General features: G+C 40.5%; 1 protein-coding gene across 6 annotated transcripts in view; it reads right to left on the bottom strand.

Annotated features, from left to right (window-relative positions):
* LOC109632016 (intermembrane lipid transfer protein VPS13B) overlaps nucleotides 1–21,302 on the bottom strand; it is a 313,199-nt gene that overhangs the window by 170,092 nt on the left and 121,805 nt on the right. For all 6 annotated transcript variants that reach the window (XM_069537175.1, XM_069537173.1, XM_069537176.1 and 3 more), the window contains exons 20-22: nucleotides 18,228–18,331; nucleotides 16,021–16,153; nucleotides 2,178–2,311 (exon numbers count right to left, since the gene is read on the bottom strand). In XM_069537175.1, coding sequence (XP_069393276.1) covers nucleotides 2,178–2,311; nucleotides 16,021–16,153; nucleotides 18,228–18,331 — 371 coding nt within the window. The remainder of the gene's footprint in view (nucleotides 1–2,177; nucleotides 2,312–16,020; nucleotides 16,154–18,227; nucleotides 18,332–21,302) is intronic.

Raw genomic sequence — 21,302 nt, 5'->3', positions numbered from 1 at the left:
CCCGAAAATAAATAAATGAATATTCCACATCCCCGCATGCATAGACAGTAGGTTAAAATAAGGCCGCATCGCAATGAGGCGGAATAGCGGCATCTGTAGGTTAAATATGTTAAGCCATCTATCATCTGCTGTAACTGCGTGGCAAGGCCAACATTTCTTTTTTATCGGGAATGGATTGAGAATAATATTTCTGCCATTTTCACTCCTTGCAAGGTAATGAGGTGGCAATGCATCAGAATCACTTCCGGGGTTTGGCTGAAGCACACAGTTGCAGTGACACTCAGATGATGATGATCTACGCTTGTATTGTCTTGTGTATGACAGGACATCACCTATCAAAGCTAACAATATCTGTCATCGAGCAAGACAAATGTAAAACATATGTACTTCACCATTTCCTTTCTTTATTGTTAGCATTTTCTTACCTACTTGTATTAAAATGAACCCACAGTCTAGGATCTTGACAGGACCTCTACTCTTTTCAAAACAATTTACATAATCGTTAGCTATCTTGTACCTCTACTTTGTTTAAACAGCATTAAGCTGTCTCAGCAACTGTAGACTAAAAAAGAATACAATAATGAATATTGAATTACACTTTTGTAACCCAGACAGCTGTTTGTCTGTTTGCACCACACTAAAATAAATGGAGAGATTTGAATTTGGGGATATCCAAGGCCTGGGGTACCAGCTGTCAGTTAGTCCAGTTTAGTTTGCCCCTGCTCCCATGTCAACAGGACAGACTGTTTCCTAATAACTGCTGCAGAACATGGTGTGGTCCCAGTTGCACGGCCGAAGGGGACAGAGGAAAGTGGAGGCAATGACGGGCTTAGCAAACTATTAGAAGGTTGAGTTCATTTTTTGTTCGAGTACTGTAAACAGCTCAATAGCCTAACATGGGAAGTGGGCTCTGGAGAATGACTTAAATTTACATGTGTCATGTTCTCTCATGTTTGGCTGACATGAGTTTGTGTGGTCCTAACAATAAGAATTAAGATGAAGTATGAATGGTTGTTGGGCTTGTTAATGATTGGCTATTTTTAAAAAAAAACTAACATAAAAGACATATATATTCCAATTAAATACTAAATTAGCTATTTAGTGCACTTTGAATTACCTCTAATGCGAGTATCCATGTTACCTAAACTAAACCTGATGATGTCTATCATCCTGTGATGAATGGTAATGGTATGAAAATTGGAACCACTTATAATTGTTGTAGGGATCTGACCAATAGTTTGACCAATGGTATCAATACAAGTGTCTAATCATAACAATATGATTTGATTGGTAAATGTGGCCACTACCTTCAGTCCAGCAATGCTTGCACATTGTAGACAAGCAGTCAAAAATTAATCCAGCCCACCATCGTCCAATCAAAATGTACCACATGAGCACACATGTGTGAATGCTCCATGCAGTCCTTACTGCATAAAGAGGATCCTTGTTACAGAGTTGTCTGGCTCCTGATTTATTTCTGAAGGTGCTGGTTGTGATGGGGTCAGCTAACTGGCCCACGTTGGGGATATTTAACTATCCAGTAAGACTTAAACAGATGAAAAGGGACATACAGCCAGCCAGCCAGTCAACCAAAAAGTCAGTCTGCCACAAAGGGACATGAGACACTACGTATGCATCTGTATGTAAAACAGGCTAATAGGCTAACAAGTTACAAAGGTTTGTGGAAGGCATGTGCCCACAACCACAGAGAGTGCTCAGCTTGGGTGGGTTGAGCTAAACCTCAATACTTAATTGTAACAGAGGAGAGAAAGAGGTGAAAGGCTGCTACCAGATGTGTGCGCTAGCCAATAGTGTTTAAGTCCATTCATCCATCCAACAGCTATACCTGTTTATCCATTAAGGGTCTGGTGTCCATCCCAGCTGATACTTAGAGAGAGGACACCTTGGACAGCTAGTCAGCTTATCATATGGCTTACATATAGGGGCAAATAAACAGTCATTCTATGATTATCCTAAATGAATGCCTTTGGATTCGGGAGGGAACCAGAGTAAGAAAACACAAGATATACAACTCATATTTTTTATCCTTCCATCTTGCAGACCCCTCACAGATAAGCAATATCAATGTAATCCTTTCCAAAATCAGACATGTAGAAGAAATAATTATCTTGCTATACACAGGTAGAACAAAAACGGTGGAGAGTATAGTTTGATACCTGAACAGTAAGGCGTTTTACAGCATCCCAGGTATGGGCAATAAGCTCCTTCATTCTTTCCTCTGAGGTTGTCCATGACTCTGCTGCTGTGGTGTCAGGCATCACCTTCATTGGAATGGACAGGGGACGTGATTCTGGGAAAGAGAGAAAATGATAAAGACAATGGACATTGACACAGCGTAACTTAAACAACCATTCATACTCCAGTGGTTTATTATTTCTAAGTACAGTGGGTACCCAGTACTGATGTAGTTTAGACTTGTGCAAACTTCTGGACCTGTGGGAAAAAACCCACAGAAGTAAGAAAAAGATACAAAAACTAACATTTCATTCATCAGAGCATTAATCATTTTACTGCAATCTCTGCATAATACACTGTTATTGTCATTTGTTGTACAGTATCATGTTATATGATGTTTAACTGACACTTCATTGAGGTGATGTAATGTTGGCAGGTTTCTTGTGTCTAAAAGTGGATGAGGGAACCGTAAGACCTGAGTCACACACACACACACTCACACACACAGTGTGTGTCCTAGACATGACATGTACTAGTACGCCTGCTGTGGTCCAGACGAGAGCCGAATGTCAGACCTGACACTCATGGAAAACAACCAGACATACAAATCACACAGCAACAGCCCCCACTTCTAGCCTTAGCACAAACCATATAAACCTGTAGGTTGAAAATAACCTTTATTGTCTAAAATAAATAATAAAAGTTCAGAGAGAGAAGAGCGACCAACAGAAAAAGACGAAACTGGGCGTAAGAGAATTATACAGAATCGGAAAGAGAAGGACTGTGACAAAAACATTAAGACAGACACATTCTACCAGGTTAACCTGAGGCCTGTGGATGTTAAAGCCATCAGGGCATCAGAGGTGAAGGAAGGGACGTCTCTCTGAAGACACATTAAGACATATTCCATGAATTAAAAGTCTGCCTTGCTCAGCAGCTCTATCCCACAGTTGTCATGAAACAGTGCACAGCACCATCATGTTTCCTTAGATACCACACTCACGAATGTCACTGCAACACAAAAATGGGTTGGCATGGCAACAAGAGTGTGTTGCCATGGTTATGGTAACATGCCAAACACTTGTGTGAAAGCTGTATGTGTGTGTTTCTAGGCAAGTGACTTATACTCACAGGTGTGTATATGTGTGTGTGTGTGTGTAAGAGCATGAGAGGAGATGGAAAGGCCAAGCTCATCATGTCTGGGGAAGTTTTTCACACTAAGTATCCACGTGCCTCTGCCACTTGGGGACTGTAAAATAGACCATATTTGCCATGATGCCTACAGTCAGTGGATCATTACCTACTAAGCACAGTACTTGACAACACATATTTTCCATCTACCTTCTCCCACGATCTTATTTGTCAGTTACAGTGTTTATGTGAGCAATGTATAAAGCCATGTTCATATCCTTTCATATATCCACAAAGTCACAGATGGCAGCAGGAAAGACTTTTGACTTTGACAGGAAAGCTTGTGTTTCATGGACTTTCACTGAGAAATGTGATTAGAACACTGCATAATCATCTGCTGTGATATCATTGGGTCAATAGTGTTCTCCTGCAGGGTTGGGTATTTTTAAGTATTCCTGCCACATTGCATTAAAGAGCCATTTCCTATTCAGCTCAGCTGGGGATCCATACAGACATGACAGAGCTCTGTCGCTCTCTGTCATGTTGCCCAGCTGTGTATACCAGGAAAACTACACCAGGGTATTTGACTGTGTGCTTTTGAAAATTAGGCTACATGACCATGCAAGCTTAGGGGGTACAATGCAGAGTACAATATGTGGATTCAGTAAGTATTACTTTTTGCTCTTTAATGTGCTGTATATTTATTTTCAAAGAGGTCAATTTCTGTTTTTCCCCATTATTCTAAACACATTAATCCATAATGACAAATTGAAAGTTTGGTGTTTAGGTGTTTTAGGTCACTAAATTTTTTCCAGTTGCTCAACAAATTGTGGTCAGGTCCAGCCTAATGTAAATTTAATTTACCTTCAAATATGTCCACAACATGACTGCAATCCCCCTGTGGTAAATTCAGTGGATATAGTTCAGAAGGGCACACACCATTAAGTGCAAGGAACTCTCAATTTCTGATGAAACTGTGTTGAGGCATTGTTTGGAGCATTGTATACAACCATTTCTAAAGCTTTGAGTTTTCCCAGGAGCACAGTGGCCTTAATAATAAAATAAAAGAACAGTTAAACCATAGGATGCTTTGTAAAGTTGGCTGTCTGGCCGAACGGAGGGCAACAAAGGCTTTGGTCGCAAAGAGCTCAAAGGTCACTCTGCTACAGGAGATCCCACAGGAAGGCGACACTTGCAATAGCACGTACTCAATTAATCCAGGCTTTTATGAAAGACAGGCTAGACAGAAGTCTGTCTTGAGTAAAAGTTACAGTATATGGACTTTAGGAGTTCATTTTTTTTTTTTATGAACATGTTTTTATTTTGTAATTTTTCATTACTGAACAGATGGGAAGATTTGTCGACTAAAAATCTCTATCCCTATAAAATGTTAAGATTGAATATATTCTGAATCTACTGTGCATTATGCAATCACAGAAATGTACATTTCATTTTGCATAACACACAGTAAGCATCACTAGAGATGTAAATGTGGCCATACATTAACCGCGGGCAAAAGGAAGCCATACGGAGTTACAAAAATTACCCTTTAATTCATCTTATAAGATGCTGACCTACCACTGACCATTCATCTGAACTCAATTCTACCTTAAAAATGTATAGACATTTTTACTTTCTGGCCAGGCCTCAAAAGTGGCATTTGGGGTGTAGGCCTGACTGAGAATGTCCTTCCCCAGAGAAAATCTGCTAGGCTAATCACTAAGTGGGCTAAAATACAGTATAAGCAGAAACTATTCAAGACCAGTCTGCACACAGCTCTCCGTTTAGTTTTAAATACCATTCCAGGACTCTGTTTGTTAATCCTGGGGTCGTTATTTGGAATGAAACTGCCATATCTTGTTATAGTGACTTGGCGCCTGCCATTTCTGCAGAGAGCGGGTTGAGCGAGAGACAGGAAGGCAGGGACAGAGAATGAGAAAGACAGAGTGAACAAAAGAGGACTAAATTCAAACGAAAGAGAAATATGACAAGAGCGCCCAAAGCTCTTAAACCTGCCCAGGCCTAACAAGTCCTAAGAGTCCTCTTAAAGTGGGGTTATTCCCCCAGCCTTGTGCCATATCAGCCATGTCCTTATATTCACCCTGTATTAGGCCATAAGGCTAAAATCTTACTGGCCAAACTCTGACCATACACTTCCTGCCTCTGTCTGCTGCACCCAGTTGCTCCACCTCTGGCCTGAGTCATGCAGAGGATTCAATGGTGTTGTGAACGCATCTGTGCGGAGAACCTCCCACTGTATTGTGCATGTGTGAAAGGCAAACTGAGTAAACTCTGTAGCTAATTCTCCACATTTTAACCAGGGGCATGTCTGAAAACGGCTTTTTGTTCAGCTGGTGTATGACGCTTCAGTGTTGTGATGGCAATTTTTAACAGCTCCATCACTTCATCCAATAAGTAAAAGTTAGGATCTTTTCAAGCCCATAGCTTTTGTCAAGTGATGAGAGAAAACACGAAGACCAGCCCCATTACAACACACTGACTTTAGGGCGAGAAACAAATCAGTGTTGCCTCATTACATGATGTACTACATAACACCACCACCATTGCATTGTAATATGGCTGTAAAATGTGTGAGGGTGTGTGGTGTGGTTAGTGTAAATCACACATCATACTCATGTGCAACTCACCAACGAACACACACACAAACACACACACACTCACAGTCATTCAGTCAATACTACCACGATAACAGCACCAGTGAACTTTCACTCTAAATTCTAATCTAATATATATCTGACAAATCTGGTGAATATCTTCTCACAGGCTGCTGTCCATTATGTATGTGGGCTAAAAAAAATCCAGTGATCCTTCTTAGTCTTGGCACTGCGAGAGAAACAAAGTGCCTCAAGCAGCACATTCATGAAATCCTCAGAGTAATTGTCGGACCTTACACTTGTGCAGTGGGCCCTGGGTTCCTCCTGGTGCAGGACAATGTCTGGCCTCATATTTTCAGAGTGTGTATGCAGTTCCTGGATGACAAAGGCATTAATGCCATTGACAGTTGGGCACCTGTGGGACGTTATGTATCAGTATATGCGCCGTCGCCAAGTACCACCACAAACTGTGCAGGAGCTCACTGATGCCCTGATGCAGTTCTGGGAGGATATCTCCCAGGACAACATCCCATGACTCATCAGGAGCATGCTCATATGTTGTTGTGAGTGCAAACAGGCTCAATGAGGCCATACTCTCTACTGAGTCACAATATGAGTTACCGTAATAAAAGTCACGCAGGTTGGATCAGTCTTTGATTCATTTTTACTTGGACTGTAGGCTTCAGTGGGTTGATGATTTTGGTTTGCATTGACCATTGTTAAGTCATTTTGTTCTCAACAAATTATACAATGTACATCAGTAAATATTTTTAACTTGAATAATAATAATAATTTGTATATCAAGATCTGATGCGTGATTTCTGAGTTCCATTAATTTTAGTGAGTGTAGATAGTGCAAATTGGAAAGAGATGAAGGAGTTTACCTTCCATCATCCCCAATAGCGTAAAAGGGTTTTGAATGGGATTGGTTTGAACTGCAAATGAGAGATCTGTGGTGATGCTTAGATAAGTGCATGGAAAGTAATTAACGGTGGTGGTGTATAATCATACATAATCAACATAATCATATCGACAGAGGATGGCTGAGGAACAGTCAAAGACTAAAAAGTCAGAAGAAAACAGCGAGAATGAAGGTGGGGACTGCAAAGTGGACAGGGAATGAAATTTAGCCTATCCATAAGGTGCATATCTTGACTGGTACCCAGGTCCGGTAAAACCTTAAAAAAGGTTATGGATTTTTTGATGGTTTTGATGGCCCACCAGTGCGGCTGGCCACCAAGATGTCCCAATGGCCAGTCCTACTATGATAGAAAGACTTCTTAAAGTTGAAAAGCATAAAGATGGATGGGTTAACTGCTCTGCTTGTTTCGGCTAGAAAGGTGGGTTACACTCATCTTGCTGTGTTTCATGAAGCAAATGGTTCAGTATTGTTTTATCCAATTTGTTAATGTTTGTGTTCCAACTGGTTAGTTAGCAATCGGGTACTGGTGTAAAATTTCTGTGTCAGGAAACGTTAAGTTACCTACCCATTGACATTCTGCTTTCTTTCTAGTTTGCTAAGATATTCTGTTTGTATAACCCATAGTAGCAGTAAAGTTGTACGATCACTGTCTGCAGCTGGTGTGCTGGAGACTGTCTTGTCTTAAGTATCTGTACCACTTTTTTACAAGACCAAAAAACATAGGTGTACTAGCACAGTTGGATAATTTGTATTTTACATAGTTCAAAATGGTATTTGTCATTGCTGTGTTTATATGCATGTTGTCTGTCTGATTACATTTGCTACTATAGAGACAGATTATCCACTTAGTTGATGCACGGTCCATTCATTTCTTTTCCTTTCTTCAACATCTCTTACTCCGCCTTTAAAGGGATAGTTCACAGAAAAATGAAAATTCACTCATTACTAATTACTCACCACTATGCCGATGGCGGGGTGGGTGAAGTGTTTGAGTCCCCAAAACACTTTTGGAGCTTTGGAGTTTCGGGGGTAAACAGCATTGCAGCCCAATCCAATCCGATTAAGGTAAATGGTGACCAATTTTTTTTTTTTTTTTTTTTTTAAACAATCGAAAAAAATCAGAAACAGAAATACTGCTCCTGTGGTGTAATCCAAGTCCGTAAGCCCCAACATTCAAATTTTACTGGAAACTGCATAATATGCTCCGTGTTTTTGGCCTAAATTTCTACTACTGGAAGTAGCGATGCTATCATGCACCCCGCAAGTACCCTTGGTCTGTGTGCAATGTATGCATGCAAATGTGAACACTGCTCCAGAGGAGGATATCAGAGGACATTTTCTGTAGTTTTTTTACATTTGAAGACGTGGTCCCCACTTACTTCAATTGTATTGGATTTGTCTGCATCACAATTTACCACTGAAACTCCAAAAGTTGTGTTTTATGGACTCAAAGACTTCACCCACCGCTCCATTGGTATAATGGTGAGTAGATAATGGGTGATTTTTTATGTTTCGGTGAACTATCCCTTCATATCTTGAAAACAATGGCAAAAGGCATCCATTTGTCCTTTTGAGTGTTTGAGCAATTCAACAATATAAACAGCCTCACTGAAGGATCTCAGGGCATTTCCCCATACTGTGTGCTATCTTTCCCTATTTCAAATGGTTTATAGTGAGTTGAAGTGTTGTATATTCTGTTACAGCTGTGCGCAAAGGCAATAATGAGGTTCTTTAATAAACGTGCCTGCATATTTGTTTTGGATGCAAGTCAGTGTTTATTTAAATATTTAGGTGCCTCCATTTGTTCAGTGTTTCTGAAGCAGTCAGGAAAAAGTGAAAAATGGTGTGGCCAGGCTGACAGGAAAGAGTAAGGCAAATGAGGGTGAGAGGGTGGGGGAAGAGTTTCATCTGACCTATCTATTTCTACTTCTCTACACAGACTGCATCCACATACAGATTGTATGGTCTCTTTCTGCCAGCTGTGCTTTACAAAGTCCATCAACCACTCATATTAACGATGGAAGAAGACTTCCAAGTATGTGCACATTGACTATTAGAGGTCAGAGAGATTAAACCCAACACTGATATCAAAGTCATACCTATAATTGGAGAAAACGAGAGAGTAAAGGTAAGAGGAGAGCATAGAAGAGAGAGGTACAAGAGAAGAGAAAATAAGAGAGTCTGCCTGCAAGACCATGACAAAACACATAAAGAATGAAAACAAAAGGCCACGTCTTCTCTCAGTGACACCAAAACCCTTTGAAACGTCCCGTGTGCAATCATCTCAACCCAGTCTCCAATCCCCTCCTGTTCCTGGCATCTGAACTAAACCCCCTCGAGCCTGAGGACTAATCTGCGCTATGTCGGATGAACCACAAATCAACCCCAACTTCCCTCTCCTCCTCTCACTTCAACCTCAAAAACCACAGCCAACATCCACAAGGCCTAATGCCCTTATCATCCACCAACGCAGAAAAGGGATATATAAGGACAAATGTATTCCCCACTACTGTGCTGTCTGTCCAGGAGGTCAGTGAAAGGTTTGTATGGGCTCATCATAGTGTAGAGGCCCAAGACATTCTAATCTCACGAGTGAAGTCCCCTACAGACTATAATCATTCTTCCGGGGGGATGAAGGTGGTCTTGAGGGGGGTCGTATGTCATTATTCCTCCTTTCCTTGTTTTCTTTCCCTGCTCCAACCATCATTACCTTGATAAATTATTGACTTTACCAGAAAAATTAAACTATATAAATAACTCCACAATGAAAATATTATCCCCTTCTGAAAAGTGCAGAGCAGCCAATAAAAACCTGCCTGACTTCCATCAGGCTACTTGGGCTTGGATTATTGTTATGTATGACTGTGTAGTTCTGCCTAAAGTCCACTCATCAGTTCTCTTGGTCTTTTTTGTATGTTTATAAGCATGTATATATTAGTTTCTCTCTGCTGGTTCTTTCATCAAAATATATCCATTTATGTCTTTCAAGAATATACTGTGTGTCACTCAACTATGAAACCTGGACTTTTTTTCCCGTACCAACCTCCCTGTTTTTTGACACACTATGGTTGAGATCACAGAAAAGCCATCAGTTCAGAAATATTTTTGCAGCACAGCCCTGGCAACCACCAGATATTGTCTTGTAACTTGTAGATTAACAGCATGAACAAAGCAAAAGTGCTTTGAGATCTCTCTTTCAGATCCTCCCAGTAAACAGGAAATATACATCTAATCCCATCATTCAGATCACTAGCAGACAGGAACAAAGGCAACAGTTCTCATTCCAACCTTCAAGAACCAGAGCCAGATCAGAGGATAGGTTTCTCAGCAAAAGAGGTATGTCCTCAGAGCGCCAACGGCTAATTTTAGAATTGAAAAGCAAAGCCAATGAGATCATTACTCTGGTACATGTTAGGGAACAATGAGAAGCTCGGGACTTGGGAGGCTCTCAATCAGAAACATGGTGCTGCTGCCAACAAGATCGTTCATTAGGGACAAATAAAGAAAATACTTAGAGGCTAGTTTTATGAGAACCAATTTGTGGTGTAATTGTACGGGCAGACAGAAATGGACCTCAAGCTGAGGAGAAATGACTTGTTTTCAAAGTCATCGTTCGACTGCCATCCCCATAAAGTATAACGACAAAAAAAAACAACTGTTAACACTTCTGTGATGATGTTACTAAGCAACCTTCAAACCAAATCTATGATGTGAATTAAATAAGAAGTCTTGTATTTCGTTTTTTTTAAATTACGTCAAAAAGTTCAGATTCTATATTCTATTCATCAGAATATTAAATTGACCATATACTTTTGACCAGTAACTAAAATCCTGATAAAATGACTCAAGATATTGAATATCCTGGGCAAACCAGGGCTACATAGATATGACAACCGAGATATGTGTTGAAACTACAGTATAAAAATACCTCGACAAGGATTAAGGTTTTGTAGAGTACATCTACAGAGTATATGCTTATCTGAAAGAACAGGTACAATTCCTTATGTGATGGACATCCACTATTGGCAAGCTGTGTGTGTATGTCTTTAATATATTTAACCATGTACAGAATTAAAAGTCAAAGTTTCCATCACCAACTGGAACTGGCTTTGGTCCAGATCAGCCGATGCTGTTTCTGAAAGTCTGTGATGCCTTGTAACACGTACCCTGTTTATTTAACATGTGCAATGACCAAAACGAGAGAAGAAGAGAGACAGAGTGAGATGTTTTGTTGCCAAACAGAGTTGAGTAGATGTGGACCTTGAGATTTTAGCTGGGCAGCCCCACCACCATAATATGATATCACCCTGCCCTCAGAGCTTTCTGGGGAAATGATCTGCAATGAACTGGTTCTGTGTGTCTATGTACATTTGCCTACACATTAACAGGCACCTTCTAAAAGCCTACAGGAAAGTCCCCCTTGATTACTATGAAACTGTAGCTAGGCTGAATGTGGTAACAAAACAACATAACACTCTCTTTACATCATAAAAGTGCCAGGCATGCGTTCAACTGGCCAATTGGAAGCAGGGACATCTAGCTAGTGCAATTGTTCTGAGGAGGCTTTGAACTGCTAAAAACTCTGAAAATGATTTTCTTCCAGTGGGTTATGATTTATTCTATTAATTCCCGAGGTGATTTCTGAGGGGAAATCGATAGCTCCAGTGGAAAACGATGATAATCAATAGGCACAGAGAAAAACTGCTCTCACCAGTTTATAATCAAGTGGAACAAAACACCACTCTCTGTCAATATTACATACATCCAGCATATTAGCTCATTTAATCTCATAACAGTATTTCAAACAATACAACAATTACTCTGGACGTGTAAGCTATTAACTTCTCAAATGTACCACTTTAATGCAAGGTGAGAGTAGGTGTTGTCAGTGTCTTGTGTTGGCAGGGTCTAAAACAGTATGTCTCCTGGAGCAAAGAAATCTTAGTGTTGTGGACTCAAGACGGAATTGGTTAAAGAGGTTGTCTTTACGTTTTTAGTAGGCGATTGCTTTCTGCTGCCTTAGCAAAGCAACAAAATTGCACCCGAGCTCATTTTAAGATGAAAATGCCCATGGGCACTCAAATGGGCGCAAATGAGTGGTGAATGGTACTAGCAATTTTCTAGTCATATCAACCCATCAAAGTGCTTTAGTGCAAGTCACATTTATACAAAATAATGCAGTGTTTCTACCCGGAGTAATTTTTTATCATACACCATTCACACAGTGAAGGCAGCTGTCAAGGGCAATGTGGGGTTGTGTCTTGCACTATGACAAGAAAAGTATCCATAACTAGGGTCCATAATTTGTAACATGTTGCATACTATAATCTCTTTTTACAAGATGACTCAAGGAAAAACCTAATAGATATTAAGGATAGAAGACACAGTGAAATAACATTCAGGGGTGAACTAGCTGAGTTTATAGACACAGTTATTACCAACCCCCATAGAACCCCCTGAGAAGTTAAACGTGCAACTACGATCAATCTAGTCGTATATCTGGATCCTCATTTTGAGACACATTATAATAAGAACTTCAAAGCTAAAATGACAAATATAATCTATATGACAAAAGAACAAAATTATGTTTTAAGCAACACAATTCATCTCTCAGGGAGATTAATAATTTTCCAGGAGATTTTTCCCTATCACAGCTGAGGAGATTAAGACCTGGTCATTTATGAACTACATCCAACATCAGCTTTACCCTTCAATAAATAATTTTAGCTCAGATGACTTGCGATGGCTAAAAGGCTTGAGAGATGAAATGCCTCTAGTTGACAATACAAAGCAGAAGTCAGTTCAATGCTCACTTAATAGTCAACAAAGTATAAACACCAGTGAGAAAGACGATGCACTCATAACAGTTGGACTGAATAGCTGATTGCTGCCAGTTTAGTTTTTTTTCATAATAGCTTGACATGAGCGAGCTCTCATTATCTCCCTCTTGTTTAAACATCCAGCTCTTTATCCACAATGTGCTGCACACATGGTAAAGCAATTAATAAATCATCTGCAGATAGCCTAATTCCAATCATAACATGTTAAATGTCAGCAGCTCTTCTCAAGAAATGACAAGGGGGAGGGGTTTTACGAGGGGAAATCCACCCTAACAACAGCATCCACATGTTATTCCCAGGACCTTGGGCCATTGCAGAGCCCTTACTAACCATGGTTCTGAAGCTTCACACTTGCGTTCCACTGTATACAGTTAAGGTGTTAGCATACACACTTTTTTAACCTAACCTGATCTGCCTCAGTAAAAAGAACTTTCCAGACAATTCTGAATTAATGAACTATTACCAAAAAGGTGGACTACATATCAGGTTGAATTAGTATATAAACCAAGTACCCCAACATGGTCAACCAGAATATGAAGAGTTAACATCCCATTTATCATTCCCCAGTTAATCACAGGAACAATGGATCATTAGGAGAAATGAGGCAGAACTACTTACTACATACCTTATGAATTTCTAACTGTGGATCAAATATCTCCACAATCCAATAACCCAATATTTGAGGAGTTCTTATTTTTCATTCATGGCCAATAAGGTAAACTGTCTTTACATACAGAGAAACCAGATAGTTAATTGCAAGAAGGATATATTATTATGTAACATGGATAGGGTGAAACTGGAGTTGTGGGATGATGGAAACGAAGTACCTGCTATGCTGTAATCCTTTGGTGTTGAGCTGTAGTTTATCAAGATCTTCTGACTGCAGGGAGGCTTATAGTTGCACAATGATTAAAACCACAGGGGTTAAATAACTCTGCCCTTTCTTATTCTGATTGCTCACGGAAACAATTTGTAACGTTTCATTTCATCTACTCCTGTAACACTGCAGCAATGCCTAGAGAAGATGCTATTCATTTACTTGTAAGCTCCGTTCCAATTTAGTTGTTGGACTAGAGACACTGTGGCTGAATAAAATAAATACTTACAAATGTCTTGTTTTTACTTCAAAGAGAAATATTAAAATAAGTAAGAGCTTGAGTCTGACTCAGTATATTATAGTAATGCTTCCCAACAATGAGATGCCATATAGAAATATGTGCAACACTAAACTCTCACACAGTTTCAGGCCAAATGTGCTGTCCACTTCACATTTCGAGCAAACAGTCTGTGAATGTATGCAATTATGTTGATTAATTAATTCCCATGGTTAATTCCAAATCCAGTGTGCCTTTGTTTTTAGTTATGTGAAAGACAGAATGAAAATGTACAGATGGCATAACTCTGAAAGAAAGAAGATGATAAAAACAGGAACATGTCAATAGAAACCCAAACAGACATCAAACAGTAAAACAGCTTCACAGACAGACATACAAAGATGAAGACAGCACGATGGAGGAGCAGTCACAGAGACAGACAGCTGGTAGATAGGAGGTCGTACACATTGATAGTCAGTGTTCTCTAGTCAGTTAAGTGTTGCTGACAAGCTAAAGCTTTGTGTGCAATGTTGGAGCCAAGGTGATTGTGTACTGATAAACTCTAATGCAAATATATACTGCTGCGATGTGATTAAGCAAAAATACTGTGGTATGGAAAAGCCATAAGAGCATATCGGATGAAACAAGGAACAGTGGGAAACCCAGGAGGAAAAGGCAGTGAGACCTTTCAGCTGTGAGTTTTTCAAGTAAGCGAGGAAAGAACTCTAATGGCCTTTTTTAGACTCTGAAATGTCATAGGAGCATTTTTCCTATCAAAACACTTGACACGGGGGAACGTCATACACATACAATGTTATTTACAGCTACAGGATGACTTCATTCAAAACAGGGAATTATCACTCCTGTTGGGAACACGTTTCCCAGGAACTTTGAGAGGAGGAAAATAGACGACCACTGGCTTTATTTCCCCTGACTCGTCACTGCAAAGCTTTGGCAGAGAACGTCTCAACCATTTAAGTGTTTAGAGGACCTGGAGCCTAAACACTGTGAGGCTCAAACAACAGAGACTGGAACAGCCTTTTAACATATTTATTTATTCATATTTTAAACTGTGTGACTAATTCAGTCTAACGAAGCAAGCCAAGACATTCTATTGGATGACATTAATTCAATCTCTATAGAGCTACATGAGTGTGAGGAGGTGGGCAATTAAATTTATAAATAACCATATGAGTATTAAATGAAAACCATTTGTCCAGTCAGTAAGGCTCTGTGTTTTGTCATGGACAGCTCCTAAACAGTGACTGCTCCAGCCATCCTCCCAGGTAGGAGTCTAAGAATTCATGTGTGTGTGTGTGTGTGTGTGTGTGTGTGTGTGTGTGTGTGTGTGTGTGTGTGTGTGTGTGTGTGCGCGCGCGCGCGCGCGCGCGCGAGGTCCTGCTGCAACCAACCTCTTATAGCTTAAAGCTTAAAGTTTCTGCCGTTGTGCTTCATTGTGTGGTCCTGACACTAAAGCAAGAAGTTACATCCTTTACAAGTTGCGGAACAGCATCATTGTCGATCTCCATTCTAAAAGTTCAGTGGCCTATAGCTATAGCATTGATTTGTACTGTTCTGGAAATATGTAAGTAAGCAAGGTGACATGAAGTGAATGTCCGTCTGTGGCATGTAATATGTACACATAAACTCGCCTGCCTCTATGTGCATGTGTGTTAATATATAAAAAATAATGTCAACAAAAATATAGTTTATTTGTGCATGTGTGTGAACAAGCAGACAGACTGATGTTCATTCTGAACATGGGGGGTTTCAGAGGGTGGAAAACGGGCACTGAAGAAGGCTCCACTTAGCACAGCCAAGTCACTCACTGATCCTGGGCATCCAGAGCCCACAAAGCCATAGTAATACAACCAGAAGAGGAAAACCAGAGGAGGACATGCCTGGATATGGAATGTTTAGGCTGTCATGTGTTATGTAACAACATAGTAATATAGCATCATTGCATAGAAACAAGGTTAAATATGGTACATTTTTGTTACTAGACAACTGGAAGACCATATCCATAAGCATAGAAACAGAATCAGTTATTGCAAATATTAGGGGAGAAGTAAATGTTGTTGCACTTCTTATTTGTATAGAAAACACAGAGAAGAACTTTATCCTGAATTGTTTGTGTGTAAACCTCTGTAATTGAATCATGTGGAATGTCAGTTATATCTTCATTATAATAGTTTGGCACAGCTTGGGGTTAGTAAACCTACCTGTGACTGTCTTTGTTTTGACCGGGCTGCTGGCATAGTCTGAGGCCTGATTGGAGGGTTGTTTGGCAAATGGTGTGCTCCCTACTGACACCTCGTCCTCTCTCCTCTTGGCCAAAGAAACTGGACCTGGATTCTGAAATGACATCAGAGTGTGAATGAGCACCTACAAGGTCACTCTGGGAATGAAATATGACCTATATGGATGCATTTAAGAGCATTTAATCAGTCCTAGAAAGAAAGCGAATGTTTTCACGTGAACAATGAAATACTTTTACACTACGCAGTTGTTATGGGGTCATGACCCAGAGACAGCTTCAGGCAACTTTAACGATTTGGGTTAATCAGGAAGCATGGATGAAGGTACAATGCAGTGCTATATGGAAAGTAAGGCAGAGAGAGAAAGAGAAAAATGCAGTGGAACACAACTGAGTCCTCCAAGACCAACAAGGACTAGTGACAGCTCCCTGTATTTTGAGCAGTCTCCCATGCTGCTGCCAGGCCAAAAACACACACACACACACACACACACACACACACACACACACACACACACACACACACACACACACACACACACACACACACAGAGAGAGAGAGGTGGCTGAATGACAGAAGATTGGAGGATTGGTCTGAAATAAGGAAACCCCATTAGCATCAGCCAGCAGCACCACTAGGCTATGGTGCAGCTGCACAAGGCTGCAGGCCAACCACATTCTGCACACACACACGAGCACTGATGCAGTTGTTTTTCAATGACTGGGTCAGGACCCAAATGCTGGTTGTGGTAAGATTAAAAATGAGCCCCCTAATTACATTAGTATTTGAAGCTACCGACTGAGGTATAACGCCAAATCCTTCCTTAGTTCTTGCAACTTAACATTGGCTGAATAAAACACTGTAGGCAAGTAGGTTAGTTTCCCAAAGTCAGGTTTGATTTGAAATTCATATTCAGTCTGTTAAACATCTGAAAACGTACAAAAAATGTTAAAGTTAGAAACACACTGTCAAATAAACCCATAAGAAACAAATACTATTTGAGGCTAATACAACAAATTAATGTTTACAGAAAAACTTAAAAAAGTTGCATGCTCCCTGTTGTCTCTTCTATGTCCCATACTCCTCTTAGCCATCCCCATTCCCTGGTGTTGCATTTGTTTTATTCTCAGCCCTTTCCATATCTGTTCTCTGCTACCATACACTCATGTACCCTGCACTCTTCATTGTTTGTAACATTGTACATTCACCCCTTGTGGGCCCTCCCCACATGTCCATCCCTCTGTCCCTGTCTTTGTCCAGTTTTCTCTTTATTTCCTGCCATTCTGAACTTAACCAGTCAGTGTCCTCTCCGCTGTCCTTCACAGGCTGTTGAATGGCCTTCAGCTGAAAGCCTTGTCTACGCAGCCAGGCCTTGAGAAGGCCTTGTCGGGCAGCTGAGGTATATGGCCTTACAGAGACAAACCCATGAACACAGGCACACACGCCCACATGTTTGCTGCAGCATGTCCACACACACAGCAGCCCATGCTGTGTATCCTTCACACTGGCTGCAGTCCAACTCATAACATCTGTTAAACCCCATACAGCAATAACCTCCAGAGTGAGGAGTTGGTGCAATTAACTCACTCTCTCTCTCTCACATGCATACGAGCACGCGCACACACACGCACACACACACACACACACGCTAACACACATGCCTACAGATCTTCCAAACAGCAGGAATCATGAAACAGAGCAACATCGTGAAAGAAAATAAAAGTAATACAATATGATACTTTCAAGTACTATATATATTTATGTGCCTTTATGGGGTGAACCTGTACCATATCCAAGGCAATCAGACTGAGCATGTCTGCTGTGTGCGTATGTGTGATGGAGTGTGTGTAGTGTGGGCACAGAGCTTTCAATGTCCATAACCATCACCATGACCCCTGTCAAATAAATAGAGAGAGACTGGATGGAAGACAGGGAGCAAAGCACATGGAAAAGGGTAGCTGGGAAAGAGAAGGCAAGGCAGAGGGAGGGTGGAAGGACAGGAGGCAGAATTACAGACATTTGCGTCAGGCTCTTGATCAAGAGCAACTTAGAATGAATGCAAAGTAAAGTAAGTACTTTATTAATACTAATTGCTAAACATGTTTAAATACTCTCAAAATTATTTAGAGTCTGCCATATATTATCCGAGAACACCAGAGAGGATCACATACCTGGTGCTTACTGCTCCCTCTGTGAGGTTGGTATAGCAGCCATGTGCAGAACACTGGATCCATGTTGACGGCTATGCCCTGGACACTGACCAGCAGTACTGCACCTGGACAAAAACACACACGCACACACATACTTAATTGGCAACTCAAGACAACTAATTCAATTAGGATCCAGATCAAGAGAGAGACACAGAATTACTAACTGAAGTAGAAATATTTTCAACTGACAAAAACAAAAATGTTCAGATGCTTCTTATTTCTGCAAAGTGGGGAGGACATCTATATGGATCACTAAAATAATGTAAGGAAATAAGCAATGAGCAAAACTGTTAGGGCAAATCTGGTCTGACTGAGAGTCAGGCTCTTTCATGCAAAGTGTACACTGTGTCCTAATGACCTGCTGGTGGGTATCAAGCCTGCTTGTTGGAGAGCAGCAAGGAGCACTGTTTGTTTCAATTGCTCTGTTCAAAGTGGTATCCCAATGAGCCAAGAATAACATTTTCTTTTGATAAATTTCTGTGAAACTCTAGACTTTCTTTGGGTTTTGGTTTACTCTTAAATAATAATCTTTACCAACAATAAGAGGGCCCTGAGGTAATGCATTAGGATCCTATCAATAATGATTCCCATGCCGGCAGGATTAGAGTAGGGTCTTTGGCGTGCCGTGGAATGTCCCAGCATGACGATAGGAGGATGTTTCAGCTCTAGAAGGACTTTCAACAGTTTAATGGAGCTTTGGACAAGAACCCTTTCTTCAGTTTCAGGCCCCGAGGCAAAGCTGAGTGAGCGTGCGCGTGTGTGTGTGTGTGTAAATGGGAATGTGTAAAAGTCTGTGCACATTTCACCTCTGACAAAGCCTGATTGCCTGTTGCTTTACCTAACATTTAAGTGTCTCTAAAGCATGGAGAAAGCACAATTATAAATTCTCTCCTGAACACACTCATATTTGTGCTACACAAGCTCTCCAGTTTGGCAGGAATTACTTGCTCCTCCATTATTCTCTGTGAACAATGCAAATAAAACTGCTCCAATTTGCTCCACTTTTACCATGTGCTGTGATTTGTGGCCTATGAGCTTGTGTGTGTGTCTTTACTGTAAATGTGTATGACTGTAAGCATAAGTGATAACAAATGCACCAGTGTTGTCAAACGTGTATGTATGTAAGGTGTGAAGTCTGAAGTATGATGTTATATAGTGTAAGCATTTATCTGTACTCGTGTCTGTGTGTCAGATCATTTATTCACCAAGTACACTTTAATCCTCAGCCATGGTTTATTAATGGTACAGAAAACTTTCTGGACAACTTTCTCTAGGGAAACTTTCTCATTGGATCAAGTCAAACTGACTCACAGTTCTTCCTCTACTGCTTCATTTATCTTTCTACTTTGTTTACTTTCCGTCACTTATATTCTTCTGTCTCTCCACTATTTCCCTATCCATCTACCCCTAGAAGTTTATCGTCTCCCTAACAACAGTCGTGTACTCGTTGTACTGTATATCCACCTCTCTCCCTCTCCTCCTGACGAGGAATCATAACCTCAGCCGTGGCTTGAACTCTTATACCACAATGTGGCGGCTTAATAGGCTTTGGCTTTGGCTGTGGCTGTGGCTGTAGTGCTGGGGCCCAACTTCAAGCGGTTTCATCATAGCCCAGAACAGCATGAGCAGTATAGGTCCCAAATGTCTGGGAATGGGCTGAGTGGTGAAGATGTAGTGAAGATCTATTCCATAAATTGACCCTAAATTGTGGTCTATGGGATGCACAGAGGACGACAAACCACATTCTGCAGAAATGAGTCATAGAGCAATAAATCATAAAGCGTAGTAGATGGATTGTTTATCTAACAATTATTACAAAGATAAACGAGCAAATAAAAATATGAAAAATGAGTACCTTATTACACAGCAATAATACGTAGCCAACGCAAATTTATGGCAAACTACTGACACACTCAAGTTGGTACATTGTCTTATTGTTCATACTGACATATAGTAAAGCTTTTTCATTCTAACATTTATGTGGAGACAAAAAAGAATCAACTACCAAAGTCTTTATAGTAATTTCAAAATAAATACATTTGTGTAACAGACTAATAATATGGTTCTTAAATAAATAAGTAAACTCTGTAACTGGCAGTGTATCAGTGGTGTTTTCAGTCTCGTGCCAGCACTTGTCATCTTATTGTGGCTGTGTGTCATGTCTGTCAGGCCTCTACCAATGACAGCCATGACCATGTTGATTCATCACAACACCACTCGAAAAGCTCTCGTCTTTGAGATTAACAGAGCAAACAAGCTTTCTTTCCTCTCTCTGCCCGTTTGACAGGGACACAGAAACTAAATATGTGTTGACCTAGCTTTTGAGGCTTTGAAGACCAAGGTTTTACCATCCACACTGTGTGTTCTTGTTTTATCATTGTGTTGACATAACTGCAGAGAGTGACACCTCCTTTGAAGCACGCAGCACCGTGAAACGGCCTGGCATGCTTCGAGGGCGACCTCAGCAGCAGGTTAACTGATGTTTTTCTCTGCTCTAACAGGGCGGCATATGGGTAATTACACAAAGTGATGACAATGATAACAAAGGTGTTTTTCTTACTTCCTTAATGATTCTTCAAGAAAACATCAGAAAACTGGTCAGTGGCCTAGACTCTGTAAATACACACAACTGCAGAATGTATGTGCAGGCATCTACGAAAACACACTTACTTTGACTCACCCAGAGTGGACCTATTAATGTCAAGGGTGTTTTTATTTTCTTCCGTGGTGGCCAATAGAGTTAAAAGACGGCATGGGCTGCTGTGGTTGTTTTATGGCTGTCTGACATTTGTCCTCAGGCTACTAGGGTGAGAGAAGGCATCTAAACGTTAAGCCCCGTCTACGTTCTTCTATAAATCTGCTTTGAGGGTCAACAGCCTCAAATCTCTCCATCTACATATCGTCTTTTTTATCCAGTTACATGGTTTATACGTTGACATATTTTAATGCACAATCCGCTTTGTTCCGTCATTGCAAGCATGAAATTCAATAAACTGGGAGTGGTTATAGGTCAGTGGAAGTTCAAAATCAAGTCCC

Source organism: Paralichthys olivaceus, chromosome 13, assembly GCF_024713975.1.
Source record: "Paralichthys olivaceus isolate ysfri-2021 chromosome 13, ASM2471397v2, whole genome shotgun sequence".
Lineage (NCBI taxonomy): Eukaryota > Metazoa > Chordata > Actinopteri > Pleuronectiformes > Paralichthyidae > Paralichthys > Paralichthys olivaceus.
Note: the sequence above shows the minus strand (reverse complement) of the source record. Positions and strands in the feature narration are given on the sequence as shown.